The 18,287-nt window shown below is 51.6% G+C and overlaps 3 protein-coding genes across 3 annotated transcripts in view; 2 read left to right on the top strand and 1 right to left on the bottom strand.

Moving 5' to 3' along the window:
• The first annotated feature begins 25 nt into the window (after positions 1–25).
• Positions 26–10,451, top strand: man2b2 (mannosidase, alpha, class 2B, member 2). Its single transcript, XM_079757748.1, has 19 exons — positions 26–503; positions 714–860; positions 1,562–1,667; positions 1,994–2,166; positions 2,487–2,605; positions 3,098–3,275; positions 3,641–3,839; positions 4,275–4,465; positions 4,810–4,957; positions 5,523–5,659; positions 5,927–6,204; positions 6,459–6,650; positions 7,344–7,587; positions 7,922–8,032; positions 8,600–8,792; positions 8,985–9,179; positions 9,359–9,471; positions 9,785–9,896; positions 10,110–10,451. The coding sequence occupies exons 1-19, from the start codon at positions 120–122 to the stop codon at positions 10,211–10,213; spliced, it is 3,324 nt and encodes a 1,107-aa protein (XP_079613874.1). The 5' UTR covers positions 26–119; the 3' UTR covers positions 10,214–10,451.
• A 542-nt stretch (positions 10,452–10,993) lies between these two features.
• Positions 10,994–14,792, top strand: LOC307090892 (uncharacterized protein; the record flags this gene model as incomplete). The annotated part of the gene is made up of 7 exons (XM_079757691.1): positions 10,994–11,002; positions 11,640–11,711; positions 11,959–12,155; positions 12,989–13,052; positions 13,414–13,579; positions 13,856–14,053; positions 14,392–14,792. 7 exons carry the CDS (start codon positions 10,994–10,996, stop codon positions 14,532–14,534), a joined length of 849 nt encoding a protein of 282 aa, XP_079613817.1. The 3' UTR covers positions 14,535–14,792.
• A 1,108-nt stretch (positions 14,793–15,900) lies between these two features.
• Positions 15,901–18,287, bottom strand: part of LOC307091165 (uncharacterized protein) — a 4,236-nt gene continuing 1,849 nt past the window's right edge. Inside the window, exons 2-3 of the mRNA XM_079758080.1 lie at positions 17,362–18,153; positions 15,901–16,797 (exon numbers count right to left, since the gene is read on the bottom strand). Of these exons, the coding sequence (XP_079614206.1) occupies positions 16,712–16,797; positions 17,362–18,153 (878 nt within the window). The 3' untranslated portion in view covers positions 15,901–16,711. The remainder of the gene's footprint in view (positions 16,798–17,361; positions 18,154–18,287) is intronic.

Genomic DNA, 18,287 nt, shown 5'->3' with positions numbered 1-18,287 from the left:
CAGTGGCTGCGGCCAGAATGGGCGATTAATCTGAACCAATCTGGCAACACTGGTAGTGGTACATTCAAGACACAACGCGTTGCGCAACGTTTAGAAACGCAAGTAAAAGTCAAAAGAAAATGTTTGTGATGTCCGCATACTTTTTTAATTGGCAAGGTACAACATCCTGGTATTTTTGGCATCTTCATATTCCATATTCTATTTTATTTGGACTAACGAAATACTACGGTAGTAGTATTTTAGCGCTAAAGCGCCGCGGTGGTTTGACACTTCTGACGTTACGTCCTGAGGGGAGTTGGTCACGTGACAATCACAAACCGGACCCAGACCATAACAAGGAAGTGTGTATGTTTCTACTGACGTGTGGCCTTCATGTAAAGATGAAGGTTTTAGCCTTCCTAACAGCGTTCCTCTGGTGCTCCTGTGCGGCTCAAGACGAGCCAATCAGGGCCTTCGTGGTCCCCCACAGCCACATGGACGTGGGGTGGGTGTACACCGTACAGGTGGGACTTTAATATCACAATACACTGTAAAAAATTAAGTTCATAGGAAGAAATATATTAAACATTAAAGCATAGTAAAGGCATATTTAGGATTTAAAAAAATATTGTACGAACAGAAATTATTATTTTTCATTGTGTGTGCGTGTGTGTGTGTGTGTGTGTGTGTGTGTGTGTGTGTGTGTGTGTGTGTGTTTGTGTGTGTGTGTGCAGGAGAGCATGCACGCCTACGCGGCCAGCGTGTACAGCAGTGTGACCGAGGAGCTCTCCAGAGACGGGCGGCGGCGCTTCATCGCGGTGGAGCAGGAGTTCTTCAGACTGTGGTGGGAGACGGCCGCCACAGACACTCACCAGAAACAGGTAGGAACCTACAGGGATGGGCCGTTACTGGTACCCCCAACACCAGAAACAGGTAGGAACCTACAGGGATGGGCCGTTACTGGTACCCCCAACACCAGAAACAGGTAGGAACCTACAGGGATGGGCCGTTACTGGTACCCCCAACACCAGAAACAGGTAGGAACCTACAGGGATGGGCCGTTACTGGTACCCCCAACACCAGAAACAGGTAGGAACCTACAGGGATGGGCCGTTACTGGTACCCCCAACACCAGAAACAGGTAGGAACCTACAGGGATGGGCCGTTACTGGTACCCCCAACACCAGAAACAGGTAGGAACCTACAGGGATGGGCCGTTACTGGTACCCCCAACACCAGAAACAGGTAGGAACCTACAGGGATGGGCCATTACTTGTACCCCCAACACCAGAAACAGGTAGGAACCTACAGGGATGGGCCGTTACTGGTACCCCCAACACCAGAAACAGGTAGGAACCTACAGGGATGGGCCGTTACTGGTACCCCCAACACCAGAAACAGGTAGGAACCTACAGGGATGGGCCGTTACTGGTACCCCCCCTTTGCATTCGAGCTATCCTACTTAAATCTGTATCCTGTATGTAATTGTAGTTTGGTCGTGACTTCACATTAAAAGCCTCTGTCTGTTTCACTCCTCCTCCTCCTCCTCCTCCTCCTCCTCCTCCTCCTCCTCCTCCTCCAGGTACGACAGCTGGTAAAGGAGGGCCGTCTGGAGTTCGTTCTGGGGGGTCAGGTGATGCATGACGAGGCCGTCACCGACCTCGACGACCAGATCTTGCAATTGACCGGTAACACGAAACCTACCCTCCTACATCATGTTGACTATTTTAATCGTTCAGCCGACGCTTCCATCCAGAGCGACCTGCAGTGGATTCAAACAGCGTTAAGGTAGAGGTGGGGTCTGGCATCTGGATCAAGGAAGACTACTACAGTTCGTGGTGCAGACACTGGGGATTGAACCTACAACCTTTAGGCGGGGAGTCGGGACACCCTGATAACCACGACACGATGGTTTAGTAAAAGATAGATACTGAGCATTCAGTGTCTCGTTCACCTGACCGTAGCGTTGTCCCTGAGCCTCTCCTCTGCCCTCCTCCTCCCTCTTCCCCCCCAGAGGGCCATGGCTTCCTGTACGAGACGTTCGGTGTGCGCCCCCGCTTCTCCTGGCACGTCGACCCCTTCGGCGCCTCGGCGACCACGCCTGTGCTCTTCGCCCTCGCCGGGTTCCACGCCCATCTCATCTCCCGCATCGACTACGACCTCAAGGACAGCCTGCAGAGGGACAAGGTGTGTGTGTGTGTGTGGGGGGGGGGGGGGGCTCTGAGCTCTGACACAACACCCAAACCCGTGACCTACTTTGTAAAACATGGAATCAGTGTTTCAGGAATGTAGAAAATGCTGCAGAGTTCACATGGAGCTGCTCTATGGCGACACCGATCAGTCCATAACTGGGGATGAATTTTAGATGTTGACTAACGAAAAAACGTCAAAGCATCATACTATCGTTAATACATGCGTTAACCTGTGCTGCATTATCATTAGCGCCAAGATTTGTATAAAAATCAACATATTAATCCTGTCATTAAACAACCAGATGTGTGTGTCAGAGGTTGCAGTTTGTGTGGCGGGGGTCTCCGTCCCTTAGGGACCAGCAGCAGGAGATCTTCACCCACGTCATGGACCAGTTCAGCTACTGCTCCCCCTCACACCTGGCCTTCTCCAACAGGTGGGCAGAGACAGACAGACAGACAGACAGACAGACAGACAGACAGACAGACAGACAGACAGACAGACAGACAGACAGACAGACAGACAGCACTGCAAGATAGGTCGATCAAAATGATACAGCCCATTTTGTGAAACAGAAATCCCCAAATCCACTTTAACCTAACAAGGAGTATTTTCTCTTGAAAGAAAATGTGTTCCAAGCAGAGTGTACCCACACACAGAACCAGAGTGTACCCACACACAGAACCAGAGTGTACCCACAGAGAACCAGAGTGTACCCACAGAGAACCAGAGTGTACCCACACACAGAACCAGAGTGTACCCACACACAGAACCAGAGTGTACCCACGCACAGAACCAGAGTGTACCCACGCACAGAACCAGAGTGTACCCACAGAGAACCAGAGTGTACCCACAGAGAACCAGAGTGTACCAACTCACAGAACCAGAGTGTTCTGTGGACATGGTTTCAGCTGTCCTCTCCCCTCAGCTCTGGGTTCTACTGGAACGGCGTGGTCGTGTTCCCCGACCCCCCCGCAGACGGCGTCTACCCCAACATGAGCCTGCCCGTTACCGAGGCGACGGTGCAGGCCTACGCCCAGACCATGGTGGACAACATCAAGCTGAGAGGGGCGTGGTTCCGGACCAACCACGTGCTCTGGCCCTGGGTGGGTCAAGCAGCCTTTTTAGAATACCGCATCGATGGTTCAATAGAATAGATCCCAGGTTGTGATTTTTTGGGAACATTTCAGGAATCAGGGATTATTTTATCTTCAGTCAATTCACAAGTGTTAGTCGACATACTCCTTTCAGAATCATCTAGTTTTTTTTATGTTTAGGGACTTTTCAATTTGTTACGTGGTGTTGGTGTTGGAGTAGGGTTATAATCAATCAGAGTGGCAGCATGATGTGGAAATCTGTGGCTGAAAATGTGTTTCATGGTAGGTGGAATCAGAGCTTCCCCATAACATAACAGTATGACTTCTACGCACTGTGGGACCAGATCCTAAAGGTTCACTAACCTCCTCCTCAGGGCTGTGACAAACAGTTCTACAACGCCTCGGTGCAGTTCAGCAACATGGACCCCCTGATGGACTACATCAACCACCACTCCCAGGAGCTTGGAGTGACAGTCCAGTACGCCACTCTCAGAGAGTACTTCCAAGCCGTCCAGCAATCAGGGCTCTCCTGGGACGTCAGGGGGAGTGAAGACTTCCTGCCTTATTCCACTGGTGAGAATGCCACCACCCCCCAATAGAGCGTTAAACATACCACTTAATGGGGTAACTTTACGTTTGGTGTCCTATTTATCTTCTCAGAAATAACTCATTTGTGATATTTGTGATTAAACAGGCATGTGTAGTTTCTTACATTATATATTTTTAAGGGTTGATGATATGCCACCAGGTGGGAGTGTGATTACGAACTGTTTCCCTGTGTTATAGTGACATCACAAGTGTCTGCTGGATAGATCAGTCACCCAGCCTACCCAGTGGACTGTAGCATGGGTTGCTTATCTATCCATCACACATCTAGGTGGACACCCACTTCCACTTGTGATGTCACTAAAACACAGCAAAAGGCAGATTTTCCAAAAGCTTGTTATGGCTAATCACAGTAACACCCGGTGGCGTGACATCACCCTTTAACTTCACCTCGTTCCCCAGAACCACACCAGGCCTGGACGGGCTTCTACGCCTCCCGGAACGTTCTGAAAGGCCTGGCGCGTGGGGCTAGCTCCCTGCTGCGCGCCGCGGAGGCCCTCTTCGCGCGCTACAGGGTTAGCCTCCCCGGCGGCCCCGTGGCTAACGACTGGGCGCTGGCCAGGCTCCGAGCGCTGCGCTGGGCCGTGTCTGAGGTGACGTCCCCCCTCTACACCTGGACGGTCGGCTAGCCGCCGGACACAGCTGCTTAACGCTATGATGCTCTCTGTCATAATTAACTCGACTATCACTGCCAAAGGACTGATTTCATATTACAAATAAATTTCAAACAGCCATATTGTATATTAAAACAAATGTACATGCGGTAAAATAAAATGTATCTTCAGAAGAAATTTCTAATCAAAATGTTTTGAATGTTTTGGTGATAACTTGTAAAGCTAATAAGTGTCTGCGTTGTTACCGGTGAAGCCCCCGAGCAGGGGACCTTTACCTGACCCTGACCTCACGTCCGTCCGTCCCTCCGTCCCTCCGTCCTCAGGTCCAGCACCACGACGGCATCACGGGCACCGAGGCCCCGCGGGTGGAGCAGATGTACCAGAAGCACCTTCACCAGGCCGCCAGGGGGGTGGAGGAGGTGGTGGCCGCCCTCCTGCTGCCCGGCCCGGCCCCACACGGCCAGGAGGAAGGTGGGGAGGGTTAGCCCCGGGCTAACTACAGGCTAACCTCAGGCTAACCCCAGGCTAACCTAGGCTAACCTCAGGCTAGACGCAGGCTAACCTCAGGCTAACCTCAGGCTAACCGCAGGCTAGACGCAGGCTAACCTCAGGCTAACCGCAGGCTAACCTAGGCTAACCTCAGGCTAGACCCAGGATAACCTCAGGCTAACTGCAGGCTAACCTCAGGCTAACCGCAGGCTAGACGCAGGCTAACCACAGGCTTACCTCAGGCTCACCGCAGGCTGTGTGTTGGGCGCTAGCACTAGCTAGTGCTTGTTAGCTTGTGGCGGCCATTTTGTTTCCTGAGTTTGGTTCCTGTAAACAGCAGTAGAGGAAAATGTTATCACCATAATGTGACACTTTATTACACCTTCAGAATTGTTGAAGTTGCGTCAACACCTAAACACGTTTGTTAAATGCCATAATGTGCAACAAAAAAGGATGTTTTAACTTTGAATTAGTTCTTGAATTGAAAGAAACAAAGATTAATTAACGTTCTAACTTTTCATTACCATGCTCAAACCCCATTGGCCAGGCTCTAACGAGGCGACGGAGCAACACGTCATCGTCTACAACCCGCTAGCGTGGAACATCACCACCGTCGTCAACGTCACGGTAACCTTCCCCATGGCAACGGTCTTCGACGACGAGGGACGGCCCGTGGCTGCACAGGTGACGCAAGTCGTTCTTATCGGTTAAGTGATTGATTGATTGATTGATTGATTGATTGATACTCACATTGCACTCCCTTAATCACATCAGGGTTAGGGAGCAGGACGTTGTGATCATCAAATCAAACATGATTGAATCAACGTTGATGATGATATAACTGATATAAATTAAATCAAAGTATGCGATTCTGTACTCCAGTTGTTTAAATGGTCTCCGCCTCTCGGTTCGTTGTCTTGACGATCCTTCAAACGAAACCCGGACCCTCAGATCCAGAAGTCGGCGCAGTCCGCCCTGACCTACGACCTCTTCGTGGTCGTCACCCTGGGGGGTCTACAGCACAGGAAGTACCTCCTCAGGCTCTCCCGGGCGCCGTGTGGCGCCGGGTCCAGCTGCGGAGCCACGTACGCCCCCGCCGGGGTCCGGTTCGAGAGCCGGGGCCCGCGGCCCGCACAAGAAACAGGACGGAGGCTGCTTCCTGTTCTGAACGACTGTCACACGCTGATGTTTGACCAGGACACCAACCTGTTGCACAGCATCACAGACCGGTAGGCAGAAGACACACACTGGGGGGGGCAGGTTAGTCTGGGGGGGGTCACTAGCGGGAAGACCCCTACCTCTGTAATGAAACGTCTCTAAGAGGACAGACGCGGCCGCTAGATCACTCAACGGCAAATAGCACGAGAGAATGGTTTCATTCACTCATCCCGTCTACAATGTCACATGAGCTAGACCTCACAGCGGAGTTCAACCTTTATCAAACGATTCGTCCGGCGGTTTTGCTACCTCTGTCTTCCACCAGGCTGGGGAACCGAACGGTCCTGATGAGCCAAGAGTTCTGGGAGTACCGGGCCAACGGGGACATCGGCGCCGGGCCCATCTCTGATAACTACGTCTTCACGGCCGTGGGCCCCGCGGTCAGGGCCCACCTGGCGGTCCGCATGGAGATCCTGCCTGGCAGGGTGGTGACGGAGGTCCGACAGACCTTCTACAGGTGGGGGTCTCTCGTTACCGCCCTGGCTGCTGGTGTAGGGCGAGCTGCTAGGGGAGTGCTGCCTTGCTCAGCGGGTGGTGGTGTTTACTCAATCTGAGGAACGGAAGCCAAACCAACTCAACAAACACTCTGTCAAGAAGGACTTTCAGAAGAACGGGCGGTACTGTCGTTCTGCTCCGTTACGACCCCAAATTGATTAACATGGTAGGGGGGCAACAGAGCAGAAAGGGATCGAAATGACGCTTCACAACCAGGAACCAATCAAGGAAAGAAGGGTTTATCTGATCAACTGTATGAACTACAGTAACAAAATAATAACGAAGGGAACGGCCTCAGGGCCGAGGCAAAAACAACCACCATAAAGATCCCCCCCTCCGACCCAAACAAACACCTGCAGTCTAGTCTTAAACCAAACTAAAACTCTGACCTACCTCTCTACACAAACACGAGAGAAAGGAAACATGGGCTAAACAAAATGGTGGCTCACCCTTCCACACCTTCTCTAGAACAAAACTCCACAACCAGGGCTCAGTCATGGACAACAGTCCGCAAGCTAGGCTGATGGAGGGCAATACGAGAGAGGGCACAGATTCTGGCGGTGGCCCATTCAAGCTTCTGTTTGACCTGATTGCTGATTGGGTACGGGTGCCAGTCATTAGCCGTAAAATGCTCCATTCCCGCCCTGTTCCTCAGAGAGGAAGGCGACGCAGACTCCGCCTTCTCCATCACCACCCGCGTCCCAGCGTCCTTTGCGGGCGGGCCCCCGTGCGGCGTGCTGGAGCAGCGGTACTCCCTGGGGCCCCTGGAGCTCAACACGGAGGTGGTGCTGAGGACGGCCACGGCCCTGCGCACCAACCGGACCCTGGTGACCGACGGCAACGGGTACCAGATGATGAAGAGGGAGCACCGCGACTTCCCCAACAACACCGTGGCACGGGTAAGCTCCGGGGTGAGGGTTCGACTCCCGGCCGAGCGGGGAGGCCCAGGTTCGATCTCAGGTTTATGCAGTCTGCCTTTGATGAGGACACACACACACACACAAACACACACACACACACACACACACACACACACACACACACACACACACACACACACACACACACACACACACACACACACACACACAACAACCCATGAACGCTGCTTGGGTTAGGGGTTTGAATCCCTCTGGGCCATCCCTGGCTAACAACTGTGCATTCATGGTATTGTCAGACTCTTTGGGTCCAATAGTCCCATCGTCATGGCGCTCATGCGTGCCTACTCTGCAGAACTTCTACCCCATGGTGCGTGCGGCCTACATCCAGGACGACCGCAGCAGACTGGTCCTGCTCAGCGAGAGAGCCCACGGAGTCTCCAGCCAGGCCAGCGGACAGCTGGAGGTACACACACACACACACACACACACACACACACACACACACACACACACACACACACACACACACACACACACACACACACACACACACACACACACACACACACACACACACCTCATCCTGATCCAGTCTTAAGTTTAAACCCTTAACTGTATACATGGACATGGCTTATGGTCCTAATGGTGGATCAAAGTTAACCTACTTAACAATTTAACTAGTAAATAATTTATCAATACGTTAGCTTATCGTTACTATAACTCGACGTACCCAAATCTTATCGTAACTAAATCTTTAGGTAATATTTTTATAACTTATAATAACATCTCGTACCTGTATCTTATCTTAAATGCATGTTATTGGAACCAGCCACCCATCAAAACGACGGATTTGTCTCTCTATCTGATCTCTCCCTGTCTCTCCTTGTCTCTCTATCTGATCTCTCCCTGTCTCTCCTTGTCTCTCTATCTGGTCTCTCCCTGTCTCTCCTTGTCTCTCTATCTGGTCTCTCCTTGTCTCTATCTGGTCTCTCCCTGTCTCTCTATCTGGTCTCTCCTTGTCTCTCTGAAGGTGATGCTCCACAGACGGCTGTGGAACAACCTCCCGTGGAACCGGGGCTACAACCTGACGCTGAACGACAGCTCGCTGGTTCAGCCCGTCCTCTGGCTCACCCTGAGCTCCCTCGCTGCCAGTCCCCGCCTCCACCAGCGGGGGGCGGTAGAGCTGCAGAACCGGCCTCTGGTCGTGGCCGTCGACCAGCCACGTGAGTGTTAGGCTAGTGCTGGCGTTCATTGGGATGCGATCAAAACGAATGGGAACTGTGGGAGGATGCTGACTCTGAATACAGACCGTCTGCCTTTTGCGCAAAGACTACTCATCATAAACGCTTCTGATTCACAATCGAAGCACGACAGGAAACACGTTTAAGCCCTGAATATCACCGCCTCCTCACCAGAGAAAAGAGGGGATAGCCAGTCCAATAAACCCCCTAAAGCCGAGAGGTCCCGGTCTGGGCGGGGGGAGACGTCCAGGGGGGGGGTTCCGGTGCGACCGGTGGTCCTCCCCCCTAACCTCCACCTGCTGAGCCTCAGCATCCCCGGGTGGAACTACAGCTCCCAGCATGCCCGTCACCTCCGCCACCTGGACTCAGGTTAGTCAGACAAAGCGCGGTCGCTAGCGCTAGTGTTACTATTGTACGCCTTCTAAGTAATGAGATGAATGTCAATAGAACATTAAACCATACCTGTTGTTGAAGTGTAGACCAGTGGCCCCTCTGACCCCGTCTCGCCCTGCCCCCTCTGACCCCGTCTCGCCTGCCCCCGTCCCCAGGTCCAGGTCTTCGGCCCCAGCCGGACTACGAGCGCGTCCTGATGAGGATCATGCATCTGTTTGAGGAGGGAGAGGACCCCGAGTTCTCCCAGCCCGTCTCCGTGGACCTGAAGGTATCCCCATCCATTCACAAAGTCAGCGGGGACAGCTTTAGCTTGAAGCCTCCATCATTTTACAACTCAACCAGGGAACCATTTGGAGGGAAGGCAGTTGTAGGATCTATTGCAGCACATCTGGTCGTGAGACACACGTCACCGCAGCGGCCGGTTCCTTCTGATTGGCTGACTTTGGTACCAGGTGATCTAGGAACTCGTTAGAGCGTTAGAACAAGGACCCCCACTGTAGACCGTTGAGGGTCTGGTCCAGGCCAGGTCTGTAGGGGAGCGGCTCAGGTACTGATCAGACCCCCGGTGCTCCCCCCTACAGGAGGTCCTGCTGGGGGCGGGGGAGGTGCAGGCCGTGGAGGAGCGCTCCCTGACCGGGACCTGGGACGTCCAGGAGCTGGACCGCTGGACCTGGAACACACACGCTGGACCAGGTGGGTCTGGGGGGGAACACACGCTGGACCAGGTGGGTCTGGGGGGGGGGGGGAACACACGCTGGACCAGGTGGGTCTGGGGGGGGAACACACGCTGGACGGTGAGTCTGGTCGGGCTGTGAATCAACCATAGGGGGGGGTGGACTTTGCTGGTAACTGTATGCGATCCCCAGCTAACACAGGGTCTTGATTACACCTCTCTGTGCGTCTCAGCGGATGAGGGGCCGTGCGGACCCCCACTGGAGGGGTTCAACGTGACCATCGCCCCCAAGGAGATCAGAACCTTCTTCGTTCACTTCAGGACCTCCGGCCTGTAGGCACTGGGGCTCCCCTGGTCTCCAGACCTGGTTCCCCACATGGTCTCCCCTCTTCTGTGAAGATAACTTACCCCTCTGAGGAATTGCAATTCGCTACCGTACAATTTTTATATTTTGATGATTTTGATGTTTATGTTTTGCACTAAAAAGTGATTTATTGTGATTCGTGAATTACTTGATTTGATTGTAAATCCATGCCTTATTGACTGAACTAAAATAAAAATGTTTCATGATTCAATTCATTTTTAATACAACATTAATAAAAAGAAACTAAACACAATGTGATCAATAATAGCCTAGATAACACACAGTGCACTATTTATATGTTTTTACTTTGCCCAACTTTTCGGATGGAGGAGTCGTATTTTGGATAAAGGTAAAAATCCAAAAAATCTCAACGTGTGTATTATTCTTCAATCTCGATAACATATGTAATTGAGAAGAATAATATAGAATGCACGTTGAATCAAAAGATTGTTAGGGCATATTACAGGTTATAATTACCATGTTTTGTTTTTTACAGTTCACCAAATGGCCTTCCCTTTGTACAATTGTTTACTGTTATATAAACGACTATTTTTAAATAAAATGCTCAAGGACGCAGGTGAGCCCTAAACAGGACGTCATACGAGACGGTGAATTGTGCAGCTGCAAAATTGCGACGGTCCCTTAGCAGACTAGACAACACCCGAGAGAAGACATGGATGGCTGCTAGTCGATATGGAAACATGTCCCTTCGTTTGAAGAGCTGTAAGACGCGGACGGCGTTTCCCCTACGAGATGAGCAGCGTAAGTAACACACCACCAGCCTACTTAAATGCGACGAAAGTCCAGCCTCTAATTTTATACCCATCTAACATTCATTGCAAAACCTTAACATTTTAAAGGAAGAATCCGGGCAGACTTCATCGTCTTTTTATAAAGACCTTAGTGTGAGACTCAGCGTTTTTTGAATTGTATAGTATAGTTATGTTGCTATCATGATTTACATTGGTGACGTTCATGGATTAACCTTCTGGTATCTGCGGCGCGGATCCCTTTAAGGAGACTGAGAGTGGTCGCTAGGAGGATGCGTTGCTAGGATACTAAACCTAGAGGGGGGGCGGGGGGATGTCGACCTCAATTGCACCCGTGTTTTCTTTTACTTGAATTGTGTGTGTGTGTGTGTGTGTGTGTGTGTGTGTGTGTGTGTGTGTGTGTGTGTGCGTGTGTGTGTGTGTGTGTGTGAACAGAAACGTGAGCGGGAGCAGAAGCGAAAACTGCAGCACTTCCTGACTGACCTGGCGCTGCTGGGGTCTCTGCAGGTCAGACCCCCGGCCGATGAATGAATGGATGAATGACGGATGAACTGATGAATCCACTGTGATCCATCCTCCTGTCTCTCTCCCCCCCCCCCCCCCCCCCCCCCCCCCCCCCCCCCCCGCAGGGCTTCAGGTACTTCCAGCCGTGGCTGCGCGGGAAGGAGGAGCTGCTGCTGACGGTGGTGAACGAGGACCCGGTGTGTTGTGACGGACACACACAGCGACACACACCTGCTGCACCATGCAGTCGTACTGGATACAATAAAATATCCATCTGTAGAGAACAAACTAAAAGCAACAGTTGACTTCGAATTAGTCAAAGAATAAGTACTTTGAATTAGCGTATCAATCAATAAATGAATTTGTACTTTAATGTAACAAACGTTTTTGACAGCGGCAACCACAACCAGTACTCTTATTTTCCACTCTGTCGCCCCCCGGAAGGGGCGTCGCTCTCCGGGCTTCCTCGTGTCCCGGGCCTCCTCGGGCTCCTCCGCCGCCAGCAGCACCGACGGCTCCCCCAGCAGCAGCTCCGTCAGCGTGGAAGAGGGGGACGGCGGGGACACCCGGCCCGGGACCCCCGGGGGCCCCGGAGAGAACCGCGCGTCGAGGAGCGCCGAGGCCCAACGCGACGGACGCGGGTGCGTGTGCTTGTGCGCTGAATGCGCGTCGTCGCCTCTGGGTGCGTGTGCTTGTGCTTCTGAATGCGCGTCGTCGCCGCTGGGTGCTTGTGTTTGTGCGTCAATCGATGAGCAACGTCCTGTTTCTGCGTGTGTTGGTGTGCGTGTGTGCGCGGGTGTCCATTAGTGGGGTTTTTTTATGACTGCTGACTAATGAAATTTATATTAAAAAAGACGTGTTTGACGTTGAGATATTAAAGCTGCTCGTAGCGGTCTTTGGTGTATTAGTGAGTCATATATCATCGCAGGGCTGTACTTAGTGGCCAATCATGTCAAACTTTGTCAAAGCCCATGTTTTCCTTTTCATCGTAGTAGATGACAGACACACCCTCATTGTAAACTCAACTCAACAGCGTATGAGAATGAGCTGATAGGAAGTGGGCCTGGAGCCCATGATGGCTAAACCAGCCGCCATGATGCGGCTGAATTAAAGCCTGGCGCTAATTCATCTAGAAATACATATGAGGCGTGGAAGAGAGTGAGGTCTACTCCATCACTGGCTTGCCCTCGGGCAAGGCACTTTAACAGCTCCCAGGTGTGTGTGTGTGTGTGTGTGTGTGTGTGTGTGTGTGTGTGTGTGTGTGTGTGGTTTGGCCAACTGCCTCAGTTAAATACAGTTTATAAAAACATAGACACATACCTCCAACCAATGAATTAGGCTGGCGCAAACCAGAAAAATAAACACACATTTGAATGCAGACGCATGCATTCTCGCTCTCTACGCGCACACACACACACAAACACACACACACACACGAAAATTGACCTCTGTCTCTCTCTCTCTGTCTCCCCAGGGGTCCCACCTGTGAAGACCACCTTCTCCCAGCCTCGCCCAGCGAGCGAGAGATGGCTGTGCCAGTAAGTGACATCAATACCAACATCCCATAATAAACCTCCTTACCTCCTCACTCACAACTCCTCTCCTAACCTCCAAAGCTCTTCAATGTGAAGTTCAACTGTTAAGGGAAGTCTGGTTCCCTCAGGACCCGTTCAGCTGGCCGTGAGTGGTCGTAGCAACAGATGATTTCAGCGGTACAGCAACTGTAACAGTAAAACCCCTAAACTTAGAAGTGTTTAAAAATCACAACTATGGACGATTCATTTCATTTTGAAATGATAAAAATAACTTTGAAATTTGAGTTCAAATGTCCCACTTTTCTAAATTCTAAAAGCCTCTCTAGGCACTTGTCCACAATGCTTTCTTCCTTCTTCTTAACAGGAAGTGAACTGCACTCTGTTCCTATTGGCCGGCTATGCCAAGTACGGCCGGCCCTACGCCTGGATCCGGTCCAATCACGAGCGCCTGGTGAACATCGGAGGCGTGGACTCGATGGTTCGGGACACGCCCATGAAGCTCCGGTCCATCACCGACTGGCAGACACAAGGTACGGAAACCTCGCCAGGAATCCCAAACAGACTGGGCTCTAATTGGGTCTCGTTGGAAAAAGAAACGCTCCCCTTTCCCCGAGCGCTAACCCGACGCAGATGTACCCCGCTGCTGTTTTAGTGGAATTACCTTTCAATCTCCTCTCTGATCAACAATGGATCATCGCTGTGTTTACCCCCAGAAAACCTCTCAGATTCTTCCTCTACATTACAGCGGCCCAAACAGAAGCCTAATTAGTTCCTTCTTCCTGTTCTGTGTGTGTGTTCCCTTTCAGAGGTCCGTATCTGGGACGTGGTCAATGAGCTGGTGGGCCTGTGCACTAACCCGTCTCCCTCCAACCCCTTCGCCCTGGACGTGCGCTACGTTCAAAACCTTCCCCTCCCCGAGAGGTTTCTGGTGTCGGGGGCCCTCCTCAACTTCCTGGAGACGTACGTGGTCCACGGGAACAAAGACGAGCTGCACTACGACCGAGGTGGGCCTGGTTGAATACAGGGGAGTAAACAGTAGTGCTGCGTTATAACCAGCAGGTGGTGCTAGTGAGCTACATTACAATGTTCCGTTTGTATTTTTGGTAATGCAATACATAACACAATAAAAGTAAAACAAAAAATTCTGACTGGATTACGGGTAGAACAATAATGTTAATGAATGATTTATTCAAAGCTATTTGCAGTAACCCAAAAACTATTGAATAGGTTGAGTTGACCAATAATGATAAAAAAAAGGTTACATTATGAGTGTCCACTGTAGCTTCTATTGAGCCTGATGCGTCATTTTGAATCAATCCTCTGACGAACCTGTCCTCCGCAGTGGTGGAGGAGGTGAAGCCGTTGAGGCGTCTCCACGTCCAGTCCTTACTGGAGTGGCAGAAGTCCAGAACCGGCACCGGACCCCTCAGCCCTCCCACAATGCATCAGTCCTTCAGCATCCAGCTGCCCCCTATGCAGCTCTGATGACTATAGAGTCTTTTCCTACACTGTTTAACCTGATTAACGTAGTTCTTTGTCTACGGTATAGCCATCAAATTCAGATTTGTGTTTTTTTATGGTTACGTTTGTCTTGTTGACAACAATGTGTCACATGCTTTGAAAAAGGTTTAAAGGGAGAATAAAGCATTCTGGGAAATAATCGGTCATATGACAGGAATCCCAGGACCTCCTGGGGTTCTGAGCGACCGTCTAAACCTTCCCTTCCTTTAAACACACATTTTGTTTTCCTGAAGCCAAATAAAACGTAATGAAAACATCTCGGTCTAAAAATAGTTTCTGGAGTCCAGTTTGTCACGTCCGTGTCGTTTATCATCTTGTTTACCGTTTACAAACTCTGCTCCACACTTTGACCTTCAAGGGTAAGGTCAACAAAGGTCAGGGAGAGACACACCAAAATACACATGTGATGTTAAGTATAAAAAGTTTATTATTCAATAAAATACATATTTAAATATGTACATAAGACGTATAAAACAGTACTTTTTACATTCAAATAGAATCTCAAATGACGGCACTTGTGAAGTGTGAGATAACACAATTTACAAAATAAACGTCAGGAGTATTAAAAATATATACATTAAAAATAATTAATGCATATATATCTCCTACCGGGAGTTTCTCTGCCAGCCTTTGTGAAGACATTTTTGACTTAAAAAGGTTTAAAAAATGAAGGAGGCAACTCCGAATGGCTCTTCGGACCGTGAGCCATCAGTGTTGGCTCAGTTTAGTTGACCAACCCCTTGTTCTTAGGGCCAAGGATTTCAGACACCACAGGCTATACTGGAGAAGATACTGGGGAGATACTGACAAAAATCTTCCAGAAGATTTTTGATCAACATTCACCCCCACCTTGGGAATGCAGGAGTATTCAGAGGTAACCGTGGGAACAGTGAGATCCTAGTGTTCCATAAAGAATTTGAAAAGTCACACACACACACACACACACACACACACACACACACACACACACACACAGAGGCTGAAGGGAGTTCAATATTCACCGGGTTCAGTGTGAAAGTGTCTCAGCGGAAACACCCGATATGTCCGCCCCAGTTAAACACAGCAGAGTTGACTGATGAGCAGGAACTGGAGAGGAAGGAAGAACTCCTCCGATAACGAGATTCAAACATGGAGGAAGGAATAATGGTGCATATTTGTGGATGAGCCTTTTGAAAAGCTGCAGCCTTTGGAAATAAAGTATGATGATAAAGCGATTCAAAGTGCTCGAAACAGGTGTGACAACATTTCTTTTAACTGTGTTTCTGTGCGTCACAATTGGTTATGGGGTAACTTCTAGAGCGATGTCTTAACTGGGGAATGTTGCAATTACACACACACACACACACACACACACACACACACACACACACACACACACACACACACACACACACACACACACACACACACACACACACACACACACACACACACACACACACCTTTGTCAGCTTCGTCAGGTCTGAAAAATAATTTAAATAAAAATAGATATTTATACATTTATATATAACCCGGCATGTCCCGGTTGTCATGGCAGCATAAAGGTTCAGCAAACCGTCTCCGTCCCCGCTGTCTCGTTGGGGTATCGTCCTGACGGAGGCCAGTGGTTTTTGTCGTATCCCCGTTGATCTGAGGAGTCCATACAACCGTCAGCAAGTCGAAGTCCAACCGTCCGATGTCGAAAATACACAAACAGTCCGTCTGGAGGAAAATATCAAATCCCGATGCCCTCGCAGCAACCCGCCCTTTGACCGGCGGCTCCTGTTTCTGAGGGGCTCAAAGTCGGTCGTGTGCGGTTGGTTCCTGGCCGGGGTCATGTGACCTCAGGTGCTGCCATTTTGTGGCGTGGAGGGAGCGCGTGGGGTCCAGCGAGGGCCCGACCCCGACGGAAGAGCTCACTTTGTGTGAAGACACAAAATAAATCATAGCTTCAGCAGCGCTGGGGCTCCCAGTCCAATATGGAACACGAGCCCTCAGATTACACCCTGCGTCCATCTGTCTGTCTGTCTGTCTGTCCATCCGTCCGTCGGTTGGTTTGTCCTTCTCAAACCCCCTCCCCTCCAACCCCTATAATCTGTCCGTGCTGCGAGTGGCTGAGCAGGGCGCTCAGTGCTGTGTGGCTGGGCGGGGGATTTCAGGCTTCAGATCCAGGTCTCCGAGGCAGATCCCCTCCGGGTGATGGCTCTCAGCGGGCTGCGGGACACGGAGCCCCTCTTCCTCCAGCGCACTGGAACCAACAACCACAAACACACCACAGGGTTACACACCAGGGGCCAGAGAGGGGGTTTGAACCAGGGGCCCCCCTACACACAAACAGGCTGTTTCTCCTCCTCACAGCCCAGGGCCAGGAGTTCCTGAACAAACCTGCCTGCTGTTGCTAGTGCCAACACCTCGTTAGTGTTACCAGGAAATACCGGCTTGAACCCATGACCCTCCCCACACACACACACACACACACACACACACACACACACACACACACACACACACACACACACACACACACACACACACACACACACACCACTAACAGTACTTCCTCAGAACATCAACATCGTCGTTTTTTTGGAAGACCGTTATGAGAATATATGGCGGTCGTAACCGAGATGGTTTGAGAAACTTTGAAATAGTCGAAACATTTCTCTGGAACCTCACATACGGCTTTCTTTCATCATCGTAAAACGGATTAACGTTGTTAGTTCATGAAAATAAGACCCTACTCAAAAATAAGGTAAACTAAAGCGTCTCATATTAATGATCAGCGCCCCCCCCGCCCGCTCTCATCGCTCACCTTTCCCCAGGCTGGCGGGCAGCGTGCTGCTCTTGGCCCGGACGCCGGGGCTGCCTTGCGTCTCGTCCCCCTTCGCCCCCAGCCCCCCCGGCCCCGGGGGCAGCTGGACGGCGGCGGGCCCGTCCTGCTGCCAGTCGCTCAGCGCCCGCTGGAAGGAGTCCGCCAGGCAGGCCGTCATGTCGCGGGCGCGCTCGGCGCGGCTGCACCAGAACACGCGGCAGTGCAGCTGTTGGCCCTGCTGCTTGCAGATGTAGAGGAACACGTTGGGGCGCGTGGCGTCGGCGGCGCAGTAGGCGATGTCCTGCAGGTAGGTCTTGGTGAGCTGGCGGCCGGTGCTCAGCTCCTTCACCTCCACGTAGCGCGGCCGCACCACCAGCGCATGCTCCTTGGCCAGCTTCTTGCCGCTGGCGGCGGCCTCCAGCAGCCGGCTGATGGCGTCCTGGGCCTGCTCGCGGTCCAGGGAGAAGATCATCTCCGTGCCCAGGTAGTGCACCTTGAAGAGCGGGTCGCCGTGGGACAGCGTCTCCGTGCGGTCGCGGCCGAAGCGGCGGCGCAGCGCGGCCGGGGAGTTCTTCAGCGTCTGCATGAGGTGGAAGGAGCCCAGCGACATGACGCGCCGCAGCCCGGGGGGCGTGGCCGTGGCCGGCGGGGCGGGGCTAGAGTGGGGGTCGGCGGGGGCGGGCCCAGGGGGGACGCAGGTGGGCGTGGTCGAGGGGTCCAGCTCCGGGGGGCTCCCAGTGCTGGTCCAGCGCTCCTTCAGAGAGGTGGTGTAGTGGCTCACACTGATCTTATCTGGAGGAGGAGAGACGCAGGTCAGGGAGACCAGCAGAGAACACGTAGGGGCCAATCAGAGCACAGCATTCACCTATTACCAACTGTTCTTCTTCTACGGCTTTATTCTTCCTTTCTTTATTAATCTCTACAAA

This window comes from Pollachius pollachius (genome assembly GCF_949987615.1).
Source record: "Pollachius pollachius genome assembly, chromosome: 20".
Taxonomy (NCBI): Eukaryota; Metazoa; Chordata; class Actinopteri; order Gadiformes; family Gadidae; genus Pollachius; species Pollachius pollachius.
Note: the sequence above shows the minus strand (reverse complement) of the source record. Positions and strands in the feature narration are given on the sequence as shown.

Excerpts from the sequence above, each read along its gene's own strand:
- man2b2 (XM_079757748.1), top strand. The coding sequence starts at position 120 with ATGTTTGTGATGTCCGCATACTTTTTTAATTGGCAAGGTACAACATCC. Across the intron at positions 861-1,561 it reads CAGACACTCACCAGAAACAG|GTACGACAGCTGGTAAAGGA; the intron begins GTAGGAACCTAC and ends CTCCTCCTCCAG. Across the intron at positions 4,958-5,522 it reads CCCACACGGCCAGGAGGAAG|GCTCTAACGAGGCGACGGAG; the intron begins GTGGGGAGGGTT and ends CCCATTGGCCAG.